This window comes from Desmodus rotundus, chromosome 8 (genome assembly GCF_022682495.2).
Source record: "Desmodus rotundus isolate HL8 chromosome 8, HLdesRot8A.1, whole genome shotgun sequence".
In the NCBI taxonomy this organism is placed as follows: Eukaryota; Metazoa; Chordata; class Mammalia; order Chiroptera; family Phyllostomidae; genus Desmodus; species Desmodus rotundus.
In genome coordinates this window covers 4,656,292-4,678,383 of record NC_071394.1, presented here as the reverse complement: position 1 = coordinate 4,678,383, position 22,092 = coordinate 4,656,292, and the positions used below count along the sequence as shown (strand labels likewise).

The following is a 22,092-nucleotide window of genomic DNA, read 5'->3' as shown; positions in this document are numbered from 1 at the left end:
CTGGAGTCTCCTCGCTGAGTCAGGCAGAGGATCAATGAGCCGGCCCGTTTACTAGAAATGCATCTGAGAATCCCCAGGCACGAGCAATTGGATTACTGGTGTGGCTAATGAACCCTACAAGGGGACGGACGGTCGCCGCCCCAGACAGGGCTTCTGCACAGGGGACTGGCCATTGTCTGTCACCTGGCAACGAGAGGTTTGTGGGGGCCTTTGCTAACTCCTGTCTGCAGCTGCTCCTCCTGTGCCGAATACGCCCTTCGTCTGTGGGGACCTCATTACACTGCCGGACGCTTCCTCCGACCCATCCGCCTGCTGCATCTGATGCCACTCGGGAGATGACTGGACACTGCACCCCAGGTGCACCTCCCTTCGCACGCTGTGACCATGCAGGATCCTGTGCAAAGCAAAGCTTTCTGCAATTAGAATCCTTGGTCCAAGTATACACAATCAGTTCAGAAATGCTGTCTTTAAGAGTACACATATTTATTTATCACGTATGTTATAAGAACAGCTTCCTAGAGCTGTATTCTTCGACTTAATCCTCACAGCCTGCCTTGCCACAGGAATACCTGCCTGAGGCTTAGACAGGTAACATCGTTTGCTTCAGGGAATGCAGCCAGTAGGTGCTGGAGTTGGGTTAAACCCCCACTCACCTGACAACAAGTTCACGCCTTTAGCCTGTTGGATGACGCCACCTTCCCTCATTCATTCAATCACTCAGTCACTCACTCCTTCCTCCATCTACCAACCAGGCACAGGGAATTCAAACACAACCTCACTTGAGCAGATCGACACCTAGACTGTTATCGGACTTCTGGGCTGGCTATTTGGATTTTCCACGTATCTATGCCCCAGACAAAAGCCAAAGACACCAGACAGAAACCTGGAGTCAGTGTATTTGACAGCACATCAGCATCGTCATCACAGACATACACACCTGTGGGGACGGCTCCCGCCCGGCACCCCCACCCCCTTACCATCTCCTGTTCTGCTCGGGTTGGTGGGTTCAGGCGTGCTCAGAGGCCGGAGGGGAATGATGATCTCGTCAACATTAACCCCTTCTTCTGTGTGCTTCTCGGACACGTGGGAGAGGAGTTCCGACTGACTCGGTGAGAACAGGTTACAGCATTTACACATGAAGATGGCCGGGTTTTCTGTAAGAAAAAAGGTATTATTATGTTACTGCATCTTCCTAGAAACAATAATTATCTCCAACCGCCTAAGCAAAACACTGAAGGTCACCAGTCTGGGCCACCGCTGGCCTCCAGCTGACCGTGTCTCTCGTGGACTCCTGCCCAGCCAGGAAGCTCACTCCCACCTTCCGGCCGCCCCTGTTGCCAGAAAAGTCTTTCTTCAGTTTTTCAGAACCTCAGTCCTCTGGATCAAGTCTAATATGGACTTCCCTGTGACCCAGACCTACTCCACAGCCTAGATTTCAGAAGCAGCACAGCAAAGGAGAAAACGAGTATGGGACTTGAAAATTATATCCAACCTTCAAATGAGTAACCACACCGATGGCAATCAGGTATTCTAGCTGCACCCTCCTAAGTCAGGCGCAAGAAGAAACGACCAAAATAACACTTCTCAAGAGCTGAGACCTTTTCACTGGCTGGCACAGAAACTGAGAAGCAGCACAGGAACCTGTCACTTTTCTAAGCCACTGCTTTCCTGTTTAAAGCATCACCACCATTCACAAATACTTCCTGATAGTCCATCATGTTCATCCATCGTACTAGGCAGGAAGACATGGTGGAAAAACACGGATTTTTGAGTCTGATAAAATAACTGCGGGCACATAGAAGAATATTAAACTTTGGACCCCGGCTGGCTAGCTCAGTTGGCTGGAGCATTGTCCCGATACACCAAGGCTGTGTGTGGGCTCAGTCCCCAGTCAGGGCACACGCAAGCAGCAACCTATGAATGCATCAGTAAGTGGAACAACAAATTGATGTTTCTCTCTCTCTCTCCAAAAAATCAATAAGCTAAAAAATACATATTAAATTTAGGATCCAATAACAATTAAAAGCTAGATTTGTTTTTTTTTTTAAACATTTACACTGAAAGGAAGGACAGGACAATGGCCTTGCAGCCAGACACCCAGGTCTGATGTCCAGCCCTGGTCCCTGAATGCCGTAGTGGTGGTGACCCTGGAGGAGCGGCAGTCACCTGTCGGGTGCAGAATTTCACAGGAACTTCAGGCAGCGGGCCCACTCTGCAGCCGGAACACAGTAGGCACTCGGAAAACTGCAGCCTGAGCCAACCCCCCCCCACCCCCCCCCACCCCCCGTACCACTTTGTGTCCCCGCCCACCCAGCAGCACAGCTGGAACCCTCATGGGTCCCGCAGGCACTCACCATCCCCAGCCTCTGAAGGCCACCTGGCAGTCCTACCAAGTCTCGAGGCCACGGACTCTCCATGCTGGCGAACGAACATACCATCCCTCCTGCACTCCGCAACCCCAGCCTCACTTCCAGCTGCTCACCTTGCTTCCTGTGTCACTGAAGCAGCCAGGAGAGGCCTCCCCGAGCCTCACCCACCACACCTGCAGCCCCACACCTCCGCCCGTCCACCAGCCTCGCTCCTGTTGGCGTGAGGCAGTTGTGGCCAGCTATGTGCGAGCAGGGCGGGAGGCCAGGGGACAGGCCCACCTGGGTTGGCAGTGTTTCCATCGCTGCCTTTGTTTGCAATTGGTGGCTCGTGGAGAGAAGCAGACGGACACTGCTGAGTCGCTGGCAGAGCTTTCAGACTCTGCAGACGGCGCACCCTCCACGCCTGCACCTGGAAGGACTCCTCTCAGCTCTGGCCCCAGAAGGCCAAAGGGCAAAGGGCATGGTGAAGGCTCTCGGGCACCCGCCAGCGGCACTGAGGCAGGGACGTCTGCTTCTCCCTCTAGATGGTCAAGTCTTCCCTCTCTGTGCTCCCTACTGCTACTAGTTCTCCCATCTTCAAACAAAACCTCTTGCTCCCCACTCCCCGCTCTCCCCCACCTCGTTTTTCTCCCCCATAGGGCAGAGACCAGAAAGAAAGGCAGTCGGCCAACACGAGCCGGCCACGGTGTGGACAGGACCCACCAGTCACAGGAACGAGTCCCCTCCAGACTAAAAGAAAGGGCTTCTCTGCGAGCAGGCTGGCGAAGTACCGCCCGAGAGACTGCTTTCCTCCCCAGCAGCACGTGAAATAGAAATTTAACAGAGCAGAACACTGCCTCATCAACGAAAACCTCCCGTGAATACTGTCAATCGATATTTTATTTTTTCCAAGATATGCTTTATTCCTAAAGAACCCAAAAGGCTTCCCCACTAAGAAGAGATTGCAGTCATAGCTCGCTCTTCGTGTGGGGCCATGCTGTCTTCAACGTACTTCTGCTGGTCCTGCAGAGAGCCCATCGTTTAGGAAAAAGGGGTCTGTAACCCCCACTCCAAGGGTGGGGAAACCGAGGCTGAGAGAGGACAAGAAGCCCACCCACGTCACAGCTGGCGGAGGCAGAGACCAGACTTGCTGCTACCTGCTTCTGACAGGAGCTGTTTGGCTGCAGACCGCGAGCCGAGTTCCTCCGAGTGAAAGCTGAAGTGCTTACCACTGCCGCAACAATATCTGAAATGACAATCATCGCTGAGAAGCACATAATCCCCAGATCACTTGTCAGTGTCTCCCTTATTCATTTCAGCAGCTGGTGTGCAGCGGCCATGGGGTGGGCCCACAGCAGGCACCAGGACACAGAGATGACGCAGGCATGAGGCCCTGCCACAGAGGGGGCCACAGCTTCATGGGAGAGACAGACAAGCAGACACATCACAGAACAACTGCATCTTGGCATTTTTACTTACACTACCTCCCAATGGGCCTGTAAGTAATCGTGATTCCTGTCTGCTTTCAGGAGAAAAGGACTGCTGTGACATCTCACGGAGAGAGCTCCTGGGGACCACAGAGCTGTCGTGAGGGGTCTCAGTCCCCAGGCAAGCACTGTCAGGGGGCTGCCAGAGTGCTGGGGGCTGCGGTACAAGCAGGAGGACTCAGCAGCCCCGGGGGGCGCCAGGCCTTGGCCACCTGCTATCAACCAGCCTGTGTTTCCCGAGTATCTGCCGTGTGTCCAGCCCTGTGAGGTGAGGGGGCTGGACCTGCAGCTCCCCGGGTGCAAGTGGGGACAGCACACAGGACCTAGGATGACTGTCAACCCCGGGCTCAGCCGTGCGATGCAGACCGTGGGACTGGCCAGCCTCTGAACTGAAGTCACGGAACAACCAGGGGCCTAGTCAGCAGGGTGGCATTGGCTGCAGGAGGGCACCACAGGTCACCGAGGAGACAGGCAAGTGCTCCCGGAGCCTCAGCAGCGCTGGGCCTGCAACACAGTCTCCTCCAGGTCACTCGTCCTCAGAAGACAGCTCAAAGGCTTCTGGAAAGCCTGGTACACAGCCCCAGCCCTGTGCCCGAGACCCCTGGCTCGTGCAGTAGGGGCATGCAGGAAGGGCCACGGGGCCTGGCTGCCACCGGCAGAGGGGCTAGGAGCCCCCGGGATGCTCACCAGTGGCCTTACTTCTCAAGACCCTGCCACACAATCACTCAAATGCAGACAGGGCCTCTGCACGGAGACACTCCACACGGAGGTGTTTTGGGTGGCGAGCTCCAAACCACCTCTGTGCTCGCTCGGGCAAGCCGTGACACATCCCCACCAGGAAATTCGGTACAGCCGCTCAAAATGGGATTTTCAAAGAATCTCGGATGACGTGGGGAAAGGCTCCTAATGAACGTTAAGTGTGAAAGAGTGGGACAACCACCCCGGGGGAATGTGCCTGTGCCGCTGGTGGAGGGGCGCTACTTACGAGTGGGTGGATGGAAGAGCAGCCAGCCAGGGTGGGAGAAATGCCCCCAAATCCTGACTGTCGGACTCTTTATCACCTACATGTTTTCACAAGGAGCCTGTGTAAGTCATAAAAACGGAAAGACCGTCTAAAAAGCAAGATAACAGACAAGCACAGAGGTTGGGACGTAGTTCTAAAGGAGGAGCTTGGAGCTGCTCAGGCAAGGACGGCGTCGTGTTCAAGGCCACATCCCCCAGGCTGGCACATGACGGTCCAACTACTGTGTGAGCCAACAGCCACACTGCAGATGACAAACAACATGAGTGAGGGAAGGCAGGAATCCTTGAATGACATGCTTGGAAGGCTTCCAGGAGGAGGTGCTTGGCTGTTCAAGTGAAAAGAGGCCAGGAACAGGACACGCAATCCCATGAAGGATACTGGTACTCAGGAGTGCACCAGACGTGGACTCAAAGCCACCCTCCACGCATTAGCCTAGGCGGTCCCTGCCTCCTGGCCAGCCCAGGCTTATGAGCCCTCTATAGGTGGAGGGCTGGCACTCAGAGAGGCAGACCTCTCTCAGCCACACAGCCAGCTGGCCAAGCGCAGGGTCAAGGTGGAGCCCGGCTTTACCCGACCCAGCCCAGGGCCCCCGCAGAGCCCCATGACCCTCCCAGGGCCAGCACCGGTGAGGAGTGAGGCTGTTTTGCTGCCAACGATGCAATCTTTATTTAAGAGCAAAAGCCGGGCAGAGGGCACGGTGTCCGCTCTTGCCCAGGATCTGTGACTGCCCCCCAGGGCCGGTGATGTCACAGAGCCACTCGGAGACAGCAGACAGCCCGCACACGCGGAGCCAGTGTCAGATCAGGCTGCCTTCCCCGAGCACCAGGCACCGTTCATCTGCCAGATAACAGCAAAGGAGCTGTCTTCACTGTTCCAGCAGGCTCACGTGCAAAAATGTGTCTTACACCCTGCAACACCGTTATTATGTTGTCAGCTAATCATGATGAAGACGCTGTAATTTGGACGCATTTTTAGGCCCGATTACTATGCACTTGTCCTAACAAAAGGATTCAAAAGAAAATGACGTGTTCGGCACAAGGGAAACCACAGAAGTTTGGGGTCTGAGAGCTCAATGTCTCTGAATTATGTGCTGGTTTTTAATCTGCTACTCAGTACTATTAAAAAGGAAAGCCTTAAAATAAACAAGTCCTGGTTTCCAAACGCTGGCTTGCAATCAGCTAGGTCCTGTCTGTGACCTCTGACATGCCCCTACTGACCGTCACCCTGCCTGGGGACCCAGGAACAAATGAGGGCCTCTCACCCCACTCCTCCTGGGAGAAGGCCATGCACGGGGATGGGCTGGGAGGTCCCAGGAGGTTGATGGGGCCCCTTCAAGCTCTGGGCAGGGTTGCTGGTCTCCGACAGGTCCCCCCCTTCCTTTGGGCACCAGAGGCACACATGACAGCTGGTGCTGGTCTGCTCCTGAGTGCTGCCTCCCCAAACCTCAGGATGGAGGAGAGACGCGAGCTCTGAGAGACTGCCTTGCACCCCATGCCTTTGCGGGGTGCCATCCACGTCACTGCGTGTACCACCTGTAGCTGGAGCCCCACCCGGCCCAGGGCCGTTTCCCCCAACAACGGTGCTGCCGGGGACACAGTGGGCACGCAGTAAGTGCCAGAGCAACCAAGGGTCACAGCCGTGCCAGACATCTATCAATAACCACAGGAAGATAAAGCTACATCACCAGACGGTCAAATTACTTCACTTAAAAGCTACAGCTTTAAAAAAAAAAAACTCCCTCCCTTCTTGCCCTTGATTAGTATAAATCATCCTCTCTGCTCCGTGACTATTTTTTACCGGGATTGATTAACCGTAAGGAGAGCTCCACGGCCAAAGCTCGGCTCCTATTAAATTATCCGGCTGATGAGAAGTGGGGTGGCAAATGCTTTCGGACTTGTAGTTTTGTTTTTGTGTTTTCCACTTGCCCAGAAGTTACTAAATTCAGGAGGGCGGGCAGCTTCCCAACAGGAACGGGAGCATTTTAACAGCGCAGAGCCCGATGGCCATCAGGGCCCTCGTAACAAACGCAGTCTCACGGGGCAGAGCTCAGCACGATTTAAAAGGCCTGCTTCCTTTACCTTCAGGAAAGAGGCTTGGGTTGGGACAAAAAGCTGTCCTTCCACTTACAACTAGTTTCTTTTACGGACCACATGCAACGTCATCGCCATCATCACCATCACCACACTCACCGAGAACTTGCAGTAAGCAAGTAACGGGGTTCAGAGGGGAAGATGAACACCCTCCATGTGCGACACGCCGCGCAAGGCCCAGGCGAGGCCTCCTTAACCTTCACAACAGCCCCGTGGAATGGGTTTCACTATTGCCTTGCCGCCCATCTGACACAGCCACCTCGGGAGGCGCTGAATTGCAAACCACTTGCTCTGACACGCACGCCACTGAATAAGGAAACACCACCACGTAAACTAAGGGGCCCCAGCCTCTTATCACACCGATCGAAAGATGCCTCTTGATTTTAGAGATGTGAAAATGTGAGTCATGACATTCGGTGACATTTCCAGATTCCACGTCAGGTGCAGCACGGTGGAAGTGCGGGGAGGCTGGACATGAACTTGGGAAAGCCCAACCCCCGACTCCGGCTCTTTCCCTTTCAGGCCACATTTCCGTACTCAGTACCCTCCACACACGGTCGGGCTGGGAGCCCCCCTTCCGGGGCAGGGGGTGACGCCATAGCAGTCCGTCACACCCTGATGTCCAGAGCGGGGAGGAGGCAAACGTGTTCTGAGTGCCAGGTGCTTCCACACCCCTGGTCACACTTACTCCCACCAGCAGGGCCGCTGCCAGCCCAAGGGGCACCCCCCGGGAGACACAGAAAAATGCACCCCTTCCTTAAGATCCCAGCTCCCCATCAGAAAGTGGTCACGATATTATGATTTTATTGGAATAAGACACTTTACTGCCAGTTCCTGACAACTGTCCTAACGAATGCAAATCCATCGTATGAAGTGGGTCCCCATCAACGCGGCGCCCTCCCACAGTGTGCCACCTGCACAGCTGTGCCCGGCCCTGCTAACAAGCCAGCTATGAAGACGGCACCCCACGTGGTTACAGGTGAGGAAGCTGTAAGTTGCCTAACAAGAGCACATTCAAGCCTGGGTGGTTCCAGAGCTACTCAGTCCGCTCACAAGCAGCTTAAACACGAGGCAGGAAAGCAGAGTGCACTGGCGTGCATGGTGTGCAGGGCTCTATACCAGGACATTCCAACCACGTGCCTGCCACAGGGAGCGCGTGGAGAACACAAATTCCCTGTGGCTGCGGCACTGGGGAGGCTTCCTGGGCGAGACAGCTGGAGGCAGAGCAGTAAGAGAAGGGGACCCCTGCAGGCCGGGCACGCACGCAGGCTGGCCAGTGCCCCTCGCAGAGCCTTTCAGGTAGAGATGGGGAGCGCAAACTCAAGGCGAGCTGGGTGCCTCTGGAGCACGCAGCAGCCAAGGAGAGTCACAGCAGCTCCCGGTCCTCGGAGACCCAACGTGGGATGGCAAGGGGCACCGGCCTCCCCAGCAGGAGGCCCGTCAGAGAGAGGCCAGGGCAAGGCACCCAGAAAGCCTTCCCTGTGGGGAAGGGCAGCGACCTCCCAGGTGCAGTCACCGGGGCGGGAAGGCTGAATCTGGGTCCTGAGTCTCCTGATTTTTAAATGCCGTCAATTAAAGAGGTTTCCTCACGACTGATGAGTTTTTGGTGTTTCTCCTTGAGGCTGATTAGACACTTGGCTGGGCCGGGGAGGACTGGAAGGGGACGCTACGACTTGCGCTCCACCTGTCGTCCCCTCATGCTGGCATGTCAGGTAAAGAGAAGTGCAGATATTCAGGGTAAAAAAGGAAAGGAGAGGAATGGAGGGAGGGGAGAAAGAGAGAGAGAAAGAGAGGGAGGGAGGGAGGGAGACAGATGTAGAACCCACGGGGAAGAGGTGTTCCTGACACAGGAGACACTCGATGCGATGAGCTACTGGGTGGGTGTGCGCTGTCCAGCTCTGGGTCAGGCGAGCATGGCGCCCAGGTACCAGAGGGCCCGTGGTCGGGCAGGCCAGGCAGGGGAAGGCAAGCTCCCAGAGCTGCGTGTTCTGGGGAAACTCCCACGTGTGGCCACGGGGAGGAAAAGCTTCAGGAGCTCACGGCTCAGAGTGGCGCACCCACCTTCCCCACCCACCCTGGCTGCAGGATAATATTAAGCTCCCTCCTGTGTTCACACAGAGTGTCATCTGTGCCTGCACTGGATCCTCCCTGCTGTCCTGTGGAGTGGCCTGGGAGGGGACTGTACCGTCACCATCCCCACCTCCACCACCACCATCACCCCACGTTATGGAGCAGGAAGCTGGGGCACAGACAGTGAGTGAGTTGCCAAGGAGCCCCAGCCAGACACATTAAAAAGCCCACACTGGACCCAGCTGACCTTCCAAGCTGACCACCACCTCTGCCCACCCCACCACCCTTCCCCCCAGCGCCCAGCACCCTGCCAGGAGATAATGTGCTCTTTCCTGTAACGGGACAGGGGTCACTGTGAGGAAGACAAGCCGTGGTCCCCAGCCCACAGCTGGCATCACGGTCACAGGGACATTTCACACAACTAATCACAGCTAAGAAGAGCAGCTACACCAGAAGGGGGACTTTGCTCCCGGAGTCTGTTAACAATTCACTGCAGCAATTCATTTCAGGGCAGCAGTGAGCTGGAAGATGGGGGGACCGGCGGTGGGTGCTAGCACTCACCCAGACCACACACTTAGGGACCACACCCACTGCACAGGTCGGCACCGGGTCCGGAGCCAGGGGAAGGGGACCACCATGCCCAGGGCGGACAGCTACTTCAGCAGAAAACAAAGACAAGGGCTGTCACCCATACAGAAAGCACAGGGCCTCTGGCATTCCTGGGCAGCACATACACGTGCTAGCGGCTCCCCCTGGTGGCCGTCCAGGGCACTACACCCTCCGCGCACTGAGGAGCCGCTACCAGGGCTGAGCAGGGTGCAGGAAAGAGGGCTCCCATCCCTGACCCCTACCTCTGCCCGAAGCCATCCTTGGCTGCCACCCGTTTGGCCTTCACATCAGCCCTGTAAGGGGGCTGCTTTCCCCATGTTAAGATGAGTCAGCTGGGCCCGGGGAGAGGGCCGCAGTCACACGGCAGGGGAACCCGCAGCAGGGGCGAACCCAGGCTGCTCGAGGCCCTAGGCAGGGGTCACCTCGTGAAGTGCTGCTGAGGCTGGATCTGTCCCTGCAGCCCAGGCCTGGCCATGCCACAGACGATGGAGGCAGTCAGGCCCTGCTTGCTTGGCCAGGTCTCAATGCACACGCTAGTGAGTCTCACCTCTTAGGGGGAGCTTTCCCACACGCACACCCCTCTGTGCGACAGAGACGGTGCCGAGCGAGGAAGCGTGGCTCAGCGGCCTGCGCTTCCAGCCACAGTCAGGGGAAAGGGGCACGACTTCTCGGACCTGTTTGAGCTGCGACGGGTTACCCTTGGGTGGGAGCTGGAGCCGGGGGCTTTGGGGAGGTGGAGCTCTGGCTGGTCACATGGGGAATTCATGCATGTTTGTGAACATGCATGGAGCCACACCTCTATTTCATACACATTTGTACATACAAGGTACGTGTCAAATTTTACAACTTTAAATGGTGAATTTGGAGGAAGACACTGGCAGAAGAGTAGGTTCGGACTCACAAGTGAATCTCTTACTTAGGATGGCACAGTGGGGTGAGAGAGAAGAGCGGCCCTGCAGCCCAGACTGGGACCTGCCTTCGCCCCTGTAGCCTGCGACCCCTGCTCGTGTACTTGGCGTTTGAGCTTACACTTGCTCATCTGCACAGGGCCATCGAGGGTGGCAGGGCATGGTGTCTGTGATGTGCCCAGCTCATCAGTGACCCCCACACCCCAGGAACTGTCCTTCCAGAGGCAGTGTACCTGGGTCAGGGCCTGGGTCCCCCACCCCTGGCAGCTCACTTCCAATATGGCGTGTACTGAGACTCTGAACCTCCTTAGGCCTCAGTGTTCCCCTCTGAGAGATGAGGGGTCCTAATTAGAAGAGGCCTTCAAGTGTTTTACACTTCAAGTATCTGGTCTTCAAGTCTCACCCAGAGGCCAACATGTACGCAGATGGACAGACCACCTGGACCAACACTAGGATGTGAGGACAGCCCCACCCAGCACCCATGTCCCCATCAGCCTGGAGGGGCTCCTTCCGCACCCGCCCTCCTGCTTCCCACCCCCACCAGCAAATAATCTCCGTGGTGCTCTCCCAGCTCCGAGGTTCAGGGGCAGCAGTTCCCACACATGCTCACCCTAATTTGTGGCATTATTATCATGCATCTCATGAAACGCTGATGCATGTGCCGACTTCTATAGCTCACAAAGTTAACATTTTTATTAAATGCAAAGGAGAAATCCCATGAGTGTTCCTTTGCTGAAACTGGATTAACAAAACAACATGAGAAATGCTGGGTGTCAGCTATAATTAAGGCTGGGCCAATAGCGGCATTTTAATTTTATGCATCCACATTTCTTCCATGTTAAAACTTGGCATGTTTTTAAGTCATCGTTAAGCGCTCTCAAAGCAAGAGCCCTGGCAATGGAGCAGGCTCGCCTTTAACACTGTCATTGCCGGAGGTCGGGCCTTTCCCTGGGGAAGCAGGAACAGCGCCCGCTCTCCATGTGCCAGCAGACCCCAGACAGAAATACAGGGACCTCTTAGGATGTGGGGAGCCCCCCACCAATCACAGGGAGCCCTCTGATGCCACAGCTGCCCTGTACAATTACCAAGCTGGCCCCAGAACTCGCTGTGCCTCTCACGTGCCCAGGTCTCCGGGGTCACCATGATAAAACAAATGTGCAGCCCTGGCTGGGTGGCTCAGTTGGTTGGAGCATCGACCCCCACACCAAAAAAGGCTGTGGGTCAGACCCCAGGCCAGGGAGCATACCTAGGTGGTGGGTTGGACCCCTGGTCGGGGCACATTCTGGAGGCAACTGATGGATGTTTCTCTCCCATATTGACGTTCCTTTTCCTCTCCCTTCCCTTCTCTCTAAAATCAATAAAGGTATCCTTGGGTAAGGGTTATAAAAGAATGTGCCAAGTCCCCTCCCATTTTACAGCGGATTTGAGGGGACAGCAATGCCCGCAGCCACTCTGCCACCAGGCCCTGAGCTTCCAGTTTTGTTATTTTGGTCTATTTTGGTTCCTTTATGCGGCTGATGCATGCTTCTTACTTCTGAAGGGGAAGAATTAGGAAACTCAGAACTTCCCCACCAGAGTCCCTGTCCACACTGCTAGTGCAGAGGAGAACAGAGAGACACGTTTTCATTTATTACTGCTGCAGGCTCGGAAGCTGGCTGCTTGTTCTGGGCTCGCGGGGCCGTAATCAAAGAGATGAAATAACAGCCTGGGTGGAACTGAAGGCAGATGTCGGAGACATGCAAATTCATCTTCAGACTTCAAATATGCACTTTATTTATTACAAAAGGCTGAGGCCAGTCTCAGTTATAAAGTGTTCTGAACTCGACAATTAATTCTAGGAGAGCCCTGGCCACTGTGGCTCAGTTGGTTGGGTGTCATCCAGAAAAGCAAGAGGTCACTGATTCAATTCCCGGTCAGGGCACATGCCTGGGTTTCGGGTTCCGTCCCCGCATCAGGGTGAGTGCGAGAGGCAACCAATCAATGGTTCTCTCTGGTTTCGATGTTTCTATCCTTCTCTTTCCCCTTTCTTCCCCTCTCTCCAAAAATAAAAATAAATGAAATCTTTTAAAAACATTTAATTCTAGGAGAAAGAACTGCTCTTTAATATTCAAACATGTCTAAGGTTTTTTTTAATTCCAGAAGAGATCTTTAAATTTAAGCAAGAGAAACTGGGAAAAAAGGAATTCTCTAAACCCTACCAGCTCCCATCCACACCCTACCAGAATGATCTGGCCCATACTTCCTGGTAACTGAGATATGAAACAAGTATTAGAAGTATTCATTCTCCAAATACCTGGGCCACTCTGTTCTGATTGGAGGGGGAAAAAGTTTTAACTTATTTTGTTCATTAATCTCGTAGCTCAACATTTAATGAGTGCATAAAATAAATCACACAGTATGCTAGGCACATTTAGCAATGAGTAAGGCACAGACCTGCCCTCCAGGAACATAAATAATTCCATTTTGTTGATGACACTAATTTTAAGTGACTGTAGTGTTATTGTCTGTGGTCTGATTTCATAGACTCTTGCCCTGGAAGGGATAGAGAGGGAGCAGGTCCAGCCTCCCAGCCAGTATCTGGGGCCAGAGGTGGGGGGCTGGGGGCTCTCACCCCCAGAGCCCTGCCTGACCCTCACCCCCACTGTGTTTGGGCAGCTCTAGAAGGGCAGGCAATCCACCCTTCTCCCAGACCCAGCTCCAGCTGGTGCACCTGCAGGGCGACCCCGGCAAGGCCACTGCTCCCACCCAGCCCTGTAAGCATCTGCAAGCCTCACTCAACCCCCGGACTTCTCTCCTGTGGTCAGCACCCAGTCCCCAGCCCAGCTGGACAGGCCCTGACTCCGGCGGGGCCCACAGTCCCAGCTCAGCTCACAGCCCCCACCTCTGCAGACAGGGGCATCTCCCATGTGACCTGCATGGGTCCACTGGCATGCATGTCCCCTAGTGGGAAGTGAAGGGCAAAGGAGAACAGGCCTCAGGGACCCGGTTCTGAGCTGCGTGCTTGAAATTCTTTCCGCAAAGTGGAGAGAACTGGCAGGCGCCTGCTCTTGGTTATCAGACTGGTTTTTGTGCTTTAGTTCAGGAGCCTGATTATTGAAGTCTCAGCTCCAACCTCACTTTCTCAGAGAGACTTTTCTTAGAGACCCTTCAATATAAGCTAGGTTCCCTTACTTTCCCTTGCCCACCCGCCCCCCACCCCGCAATATTCACCTTAGTAGAAATCACTACAATTTGTAATCAAGTATTTAATGGTATGTTTGTTAAATCTGCCCCCCCCGAAACGATCAATATCATTTAATTCCAAATACAGTTAAAAGCTTAAAGAGATCAGTGTTAAAGGTCAATAAACATATTTACAATACACAGAGAAACGCTACACTTCCTGTCACGAGATCATTTCCAGTGTGTCCTCGGGAAAAGCCCTGAGAAACACGCAAGTTAACCAAGTCCCTTGAAACTCCGACCCCCCAAAAAGGCAGTGTGCGGGAAGAAAGGCCAGAGCTGGCGGGGGGGACAGCCGCCAGCCGACCCGGCAGAGGGGAAGCACTTGACCTCTTTGGTCCTGGAGTCCTGTCTACAGCATGGGAACAGACATGGCATCCGGAATGGAGGTCATGAGGAAGAGAAACCAGACCCAGACAAAGGGGCTGGAAGACAGGTGCCCCGGAAGGGGCAGGTGGGCAGAGCCCAGATGGAAGCTCAGAGCACAGGGGGAGTCCCACATCCGTCTTCCACTCCTCCTGGGAAGCCTTCCCCCTGGGCGTCTCTGCCACTTCCTATGCCGGAGTCCCCACAAAAAGAGAAGCAAAATTCACTCCTTTCCCTTAAATACAAGAAATATAACCCATCCAAAAAGTCACATACTTAAAGAAGTTAAAAAATAAATAAGCAAACAAGCGTGAGGGGAAACCCTGAAAAGAAACACAGACAGAAACAAGTGAATGGAACCTATCTGACAGAAGCACCCATCCACGAGGGCACCGACACGGGAGGGGCGGGGGGACAAACCCAAGCAACTCGGGAAGCTGGCTGCGCCACAGGCCTCAGGCTACGAGAAGAAGAGACCCACAGTGGCCCCGCCTTGTCCACAGGGCACACGGCCTGAGAGCCCATGGATGCCTGAGACCACAGACAGTGCCAAACTCTGCGTGTACTGCTTTTCCTCTGTGCACGTACGTGTGATGAAGTGTAATTCATAAATCAGGCACAATAAGCGATCAACGAGAGTAACTAACCGAACAGAGTAACTGTAACCACACGCTGCAATAAAAGCTACGGGAATGCAGTCTCTCTGGAAAGCGCGCTGTATCGTGCTCACCGTCTGTGTGACAGTGTCAGGTAAGAGGCCAGACCCGTTCCTGGGTCCCTGCCACTGCCCCTCACGGGCAGTCAATGTCTCGGTGTCCTCTGCTCCCGGGGATGCCTTGCCGGAAGTCCTCGTAGGGGCTCAAATGGCACGACACGCTGCCATCAGTCGGGACACACCTTCAGCTCGTGTCTTCCACCCACAGACTTAACGTCTTTTCCATCTTCACTCAGCGCCACGAAGCACCATGCGCAGTGTGACCAGATACCTCTGCAGACTCAGCACTCGAGGCTCTCTTCCTCGCTGAGCTGAGGACTCCTGTTTAGGAATTCTAATGTTTTCTTCACAGATACTTTCCATACACAGTCATGTTCTCTGTGAGCAATACATGTTACCTGTTTATTTGTTTCTTCTTTTCATTCTCTCCCAAGGGCATGCTTACTGATTTGAGAGAGAGGAAACGGGAGGGAGACGGGGGGGGGGGGGGGGGGGGGGGGGGGAACATCAACGTCACAGAGAAACGTGGCCCGGTTTCCTCTCGCACCTGCCCCGACCGGGACGGAACCCGCAGGCCAGGCGTGCGCCCTGCCTGGGAATCCCACCCGCCACCTTTCAGCTTACAGGGTGACGCTCCACCCTGCGGAGCCACACCGGCCAGCGCTTATATGTTTATTTCAACTTCTATCCCTTTGCTAGGTTTTTCTCATTGGCTAGCATCTTCAATAAAATGGGAAATAGAAGTGACAGTTAAAAGCATTCTTACTTTATTCTTAATTTCAAAGAGAAAGCTTTCATTGCAACCAACACCAATGCATGTTTCCTTAGAATTTTTATTTTTTTTAATTTTTCACTTACACTTGACATTTAGTATTATTTCGTATTAGTGTCAGGTGCACAGCGTACGGCTAGAGGTTTGTATACTTTACCAAGTGCTCCCCGGATAAGTCTGGTGCCCCCCAGCCCCACACAGTCATTACAGCGTCACTGGCCATATGCCCTAGGCTGCACTCCAAGTTGGGACTTCCACGTTTTCACTTTTAAAAAGCCCTTTGAGCGGGTCTCTGGCGCATCGAAGGGCCAGCGTCGCCGCTCCTGCACTTTGGGGCCGTTATCACAGTCGGGGGGATCTGAACCCAAGCCCCGGGACACCCCGACAGCCGATCCCACCACCGAGATGCGGCCGGGAGCGTCCACAGCGCGGGGATGTGGACAAAGGGACCGTCCACGTCCCGAGGACGGCACGAGGTTTGACCACGCTACTTGGAATGGTGCACAATTTAAAGCCCTCGAGTTGGCTATTTCTGGAATTTTCCCTTCAATATTTTTGAGCCACGGCTGTCTCTGGGCAGGTAACTGAGACTGCGGAAAGGGAGGCCGTGGCAGGCGGGGACTACCGTGGGCAAATACTAAACCTCAGTCAGCAGGCTCCTCCTGCGGACACGACCCTGCACCGGTCTAGGGCTGAGCAAGCCCGCGGCTACGCCGTGCGCAGTGGGAGGCGGTGCGCTCTCTGTCGGAAGAGGGTTACAACTATGGAAGGGGAGAGGGGAGAACAAACCCTGGGCCACTGGGTCAGAATTGGAAAGATCCGTATGAACTCGATGGTTTCTAAGATAAAAGCAGACACAGATGTGCGAGCAGGTGTGAACTTCTGTGCATGCCTCTCTCTCACACGCACACACACATCTGTTTCCCAGCTGTGTTTACCCGGCAGGCTGAGAAGTCACCACACCCCAGCAACACCGCGCTCACCTCGTGCCCAGATCACGGCTTCTAAACACCATTCTCTGTAAAAAGAAGCCGGGTCTCCTCGTTCCAGAGCCCGGAAAGCTCTGTCCCGCTGCACGGGGAGTAAGCAGGCGCTCCCAGAAAGAGGGTGTGGCACAGGCACTTCCAACGGCCACAGACGGCACCTTCAGTGCTAGATTACATAATGATAAAGGATTATAAACCACTAACGGAAATGAGAAGTCAGGAGCTCGCATTAATATAAAGAGGTAGGCGAAGGAGAAGAGGACATTTTTGGTCACACAGAAGGACAACTGGCAGATGCAGAAGCAAGGATGGAATTAGAAACCAATCACCCAGCAACCAGGGTAGTAACTGATTCCCGCGAGAACCATCAGTGGACGCTAACGCTGGTGAGGGAAGGGAGTTTGGGAGTGAGGACTAGCAGAGCAAGTACACAGGGTCCGAGTAGCTAGTTGTGAGACTTTTCATTACAAAGGAGAACAACTGTAACTTCACGTGAAAGAACCTGACCTCGAATGCAGCATCACCCCCGATGGGACAGAGGACTGTGTGGCCTCCTGACGGGATGGCCGAGAATTCAGCGTGGCCTCTCTGTATTCCTCCCAAACAGCAGAACTCGAGCACAGTCACGAGGAAACGTCACACACAGCCCAAAGGAAGGGCACTCTACAAAATAACTGGCCTGTGTTCTTCAAAATTATGCATCTCCTGGAACACAAAGACAGGAAATGCCCCAGACAAACAGGGGGCAGGGCACGACCACTGAGTGCCGTGCGTGACCCAGGACTTCCCTCGGCTTTATGTACAGTTATTAGAACACCGCGGGTCAAACTATGAATTTCTGCTGATGAACTCGGGAGAGCACTGCGTCAGCGTTACTGTCTCACCTTGGCAACTGCAGTGTGGTTACGTAAGAGAAAGTCCTTGTTTTTACAAAGTATTCAGGAGTGGGTAAAAGGGCACTACATCTGCCACTTGATCTCAAATGGTTAAGGCAGGGAGAGGGCACGTTAGAAATTCTGAGACACCCTCATGAAGAAATGCGCCCACAACACCCGACACACCCAGTCTTTAGCCACGGAACCCTCACTTCGCATGTTCCTCTCACCCGACAGACCGCACAGAGGGAGCACCGTTCGGGACCGTGGGGAAGAGCCAGTCACCAGAGCGGGTCAGAACGCAGGCAGAACTACCTAAGACCAGCAGCAGCAGAAAAGGCGAGACCAGGTGAAAGGGACACAGAGCGCCACCTCGAGAGACACTGGAGGGCCAGAGAGAGCAGGACCGCTCACTCAGACGAGCCCTGGAGTTCTTATTTAAGATAAAGACAGGAGAGCAAAGGATGCCCTGCTCACACCTGTAGTCCTTCCAGCCCACAGCTCAGGCTCCAACCTCCAAAGGTCAATGGAACCATCCAACCAAATGTCCAATGTCCAAACCAGGACTCTTGTCCTACCCGACAAGACCAGCTTCCTGGGGATCACCAGAGGACTAGGGCACAGCAGTCTCCTGGCTTCTTTTCACCTTTGACCCTGGCCCTGGACACGAGCCAGGAGGCAGTCACCACATCCCAATCATGTCCCTACCCACTCATGTCTTTCCATTCCTTCTGGCCAGTTCCTGCCACCAAACTCTACTCCTGATCAAGCCCCTCCCGTGGGCACTTCTCGCGTGGCTCCACCTAGAGAGCAAAGGGGTGAATTGACAAAAACTGCAGGTGGTTTTCCTGATGACTTTGTTCCCTTCTGCCCAACCCGCCTCAGCCCAGACCCAGTCTGGGGCAGAAGGTGCCAGAATCCAGAGTTCAACAATTTGCAATTCCACTTGTTACGTGATTTAAAAGAACAACAACAAAGCCCGTTACCCATATTACAACCCCAGTTTTGATATCGATATGCCAAATATAACCTTTTTATCAGGAAACTCAATTATCTATATATTTTATGTTCTTAAAACAGGGGGGAGGGAAAAACTTCAAACCTACAATAAGTGTTAATGTCTACTTGCTTCACTCTCAGACTACTGTTTTCTTTTGTCTTTATTGATTTTTTTTTTTTTTTTTGAGAGAGAGAAAGCCATCAATCTGCTGTTCCACTCATTTACGGATTCATCGGTTGCTTCTTGTCTGCGCCCTGAGTAGAGACAGACCCCTATCCGGACAATACTGTAACCGACTGAGCTACCTGGCCAGGGCAACTTCCTTTTCTTTTACGAATTAAATTCTATCCCCCTTTCCATCCACAAATGTGTTCAGGAAGCCACTGGGTGACACTGCAGGGAGCTACCCAATGGAGAGAGAGGTCGGGTCCAAGTAGGGAGGGCGAGGGGCAGGCAAGGCTCCTGCGGAAGCAGGAAGCAGGAAGCAGAGGCAGCGTTCCCAGAGTCCCCGGACTTGCCCGAATGAGGAATCTGGTGAGTTGCAGATCTCTGGACCCAGAGCACATCTTCCCTCCACCCTCCCAACAGTTCCAGCCCTCACAGTTGACACTTGCCCTTGAGAAATTTCAAAAACAGTGGAATCTTAAAAGAATAAACAGATGAGAACAAAGAGAAAACTTAACTCTAGGCTAAATTCCTTCCACGTAATTAAATCAGCCCGTCTGGATGGGGAGATGCTCAGAGGTGGCAGGCATGGACCTATCTATAAAAGGAAATGCAACAGAGGACATTCTTTTTAATATTTCTAATTCTTGACTGCCCTTGCCCTGGGCGGAAACCCAAAGACTTCTGATGGCTATCTTTGAAAAGGTATGTGAATTGCAAAGTAAACAGGAACCATTTTACAAGGAAAAGGAGAAGCCAGCTGAGAAGGGAACCAGGTAGTAAAAAATCTAATTTGCAGCAGTGACGTCTCAGCTAGTTTACCACCTAAAGGCTGGGCCTCGAGGACCTTCTGCAACCCTGTCTCGCTAGTGATTGCGCTGCCTCTCCTCAATTATATAACCAAACGAAACAGGAACCTTCAGAAGTTAGTTGACCACAGGTTGACAGCAATTAATTTAAAAATGTGGTCTTTTCTCATTTATTATTACCAGAAAGGAAAGGAAACTACTGCAAATGCCCAGCTTTCTTTTTTAAAACTGCCAATTCCAGAGAAGGGCAATTCACGTTGTGAATCAGTAGTTGGCTGGCTGACTTGGAGGAGGGGCCCCCAAACCAAGAAGTCACGATTTTTCGGTTCCAGGGAAAGCAACCTCACTGGGCGAGATCTCCAATCCCTAACTGGGCAGGCCTGGAGGGGTGATTATGCCCTAGGCCTCTAACTTCTTTAGTAAAAGGCTTATCTTTGCCTTAAGCCAGTCCTGTTACCCTCCAGGGGCCCCTTTCAGACCCTCCTTCTAAAGTGCGAGGGGCCTCAAAAGAACTGGTGATCTCCTTAACCACCCAGTAAGCCAACCCCAGCCTGGCTTTTTCCCACGTGTTCACGTCATCTTCCTTGCATTCCCTCCTTAATTCCAAACGCATAAAAGGAGCTGAAAACTCTCATTTCTTGGAAGCATTTTTTTCAGCCTGTTGAGGTCTTGCTTCCAGGCATGTCCTCTGTTTGGCTCAAATACATTACTGTAAACGTGCTCTCCAGGTTTGGACGTTTTCACATCGACCTAGGAAAGTGTGGCCAGCTAGTTCAGAGCCCTGACACTCTTGGCTAGGGGTGCGACCGCTGTCACTCCACGCCACCCACGCCTGAATAAGACACATCAGCAGGATGAGGGCAGGACCAAGGCTGGAAGGGCTCCTTAGCCCCGCCTGGTGTGTAGGGCACCATCCACAGCAACTGTCGTAAACTCAGCCCGGGGAAGGTGCTCCTGGAGATGGGGGAAAGGCACCCAACAGCCAGCAAATATAAGGTCCTGGAGTCTTCTGGAGACACTATAGCTGCTTCAGGATGAATCAGCAGGCTCAGAAGCAGCTGGAGAGGGGGAGTTGTGGAGGGTAAGTCCGAGGGATATTAAGTTTGCATTTGCGAAGGGGCACCGGGCTCTTCGAGGAAAGCAGACCCACAGGGACAGAAGGTGGTGAGGGAGCGGGTCTGCATCCATGTTTTCATCCAATACATTTACACTGAGCCCTGACTGTGGACAGACCGGAGTTTGGACTTCATCCCAAATGGGAGGAAGTGGATTTTGAAAGCCTCAGCTCTGCCATTTAAAAAGTGGATGAAATGGGCCTCTCTAAACTTTTGTTCCCCATCAGTAAATGCCACCCAAATTAGAGTTCTTGGGAGAACTGAGCAGTAAAACCTGAGGTCAGTGCTGGGGTGTGGAAGGGTGACAAGTTCAAGGTTAAGGGACTTGCACCTGGTGTGAAGTGAAAGGCCCATCACGCCATTGCATCCAGCCAGCCAGGAGGCTGCCTCTGCTGGGAGGCCAAAAACCAGAAAGGGCTGCCTGGTGGAGGTAGCATTTGTGCTTAACTTTAAAGCGTGTGGGAGAGGGGAATCAAGGCCCCCGCAGAGCTTGGCGGCAGCAGCAGAGGGTAAATTACAATTCATACACGATTACACAGTTGCAACGCTAATCCCTCCCGTTTATTGCCTCCTCGTTAGGACACAAACTTTCCTTCAGTAGCTCAATTGAATCCTGTCCCTTCAAAGCATCCTGGCCGAGTACGTGGTCTAAAGGAGCTACCCATTTCACAGAGGAAGGAACGGAAACCAGGAAAGGAGGCACGACCACTCGGTCGTAAAATTGGCAACGTTGGGATTCGAACCTCCCTCCGGGTCTTCCCCAGCTAGCCGTCGCTGGCGCGAGCGCCAGCCCAACCCGTTGCCCTGGAAATGGCCCGAGTACGCGCGTGCGCCGTCTCCCCTTTTCCGCTAGCACCCTTGTTTTTTTTTTTTTTTTTCTTTTTAATAAAAACCCAAGGCGGCGGGATACTAGCGGTATACTGCCAGTGACTGAGCGTGCTGTCGAAGGACGCCGCTACGTCCGTTCTCCGCCCCGGACCGCGAATCCCTCCGCCGCCCGGAGGCCTGCGCGCTTCTTCCCGACTCCAAACTCGAAGCGGCTTCGCGAGTTGCGCCGTGCCCCACCCCCACCTCTTCTCCACCCCAACCCCCAGCCCGGCTCACCTGCGGCCCGCGTCTCCATGGCAACGCCCCCACCGCGGAGGAAAAAAAAGCCTCGGGTTCTTCCGGACCCCCTCCCGTGCCCACCGAGAAAGCGGGGCGCCCCGCTGATGCTTCGCTCTTTATTTTTATTTTTTTAAGAAAAGAGCCGTCTAGCTTATGGCGAATCTGCGGCATCCAACATGGCGGATGGAGTCTTCGCCCTCCTCTTCACGGGGTGCTGACGCCGGCGTAGCGGACGTCCGCCTCGGATGGCCCACCCCCAGCGCCGAGCGCGGCCTGGCTGGCTCGGATTACTGCGCATGATCGCGCCGGGGGCCACGCTTCGTATCCCGATCCGTAAATTCCGCCGCTCCGCGTTTTGGGCCATGTCTGGAAAGGGGCTGTCGGTAGTCCTGGAATGCGGATCGCAGGATTGGGAGTCTCCCCA

The 22,092-nt window shown here is 53.9% G+C and overlaps 1 protein-coding gene across 2 annotated transcripts in view; it reads right to left on the bottom strand.

The window, feature by feature from the left end:
* Window positions 1–21,859, bottom strand: part of ZFAT (zinc finger and AT-hook domain containing) — a 128,396-nt gene extending 106,537 nt beyond the window's left edge. For both annotated transcript variants that reach the window (XM_024572202.3, XM_053930164.2), the window contains exons 1-2: window positions 21,666–21,859; window positions 978–1,154 (exon numbers count right to left, since the gene is read on the bottom strand). In XM_024572202.3, coding sequence (XP_024427970.2) covers window positions 978–1,154; window positions 21,666–21,684 — 196 coding nt within the window. In that variant the 5' untranslated portion in view covers window positions 21,685–21,859. The remainder of the gene's footprint in view (window positions 1–977; window positions 1,155–21,665) is intronic.
* Window positions 21,860–22,092: the final 233 nt, after the last annotated feature.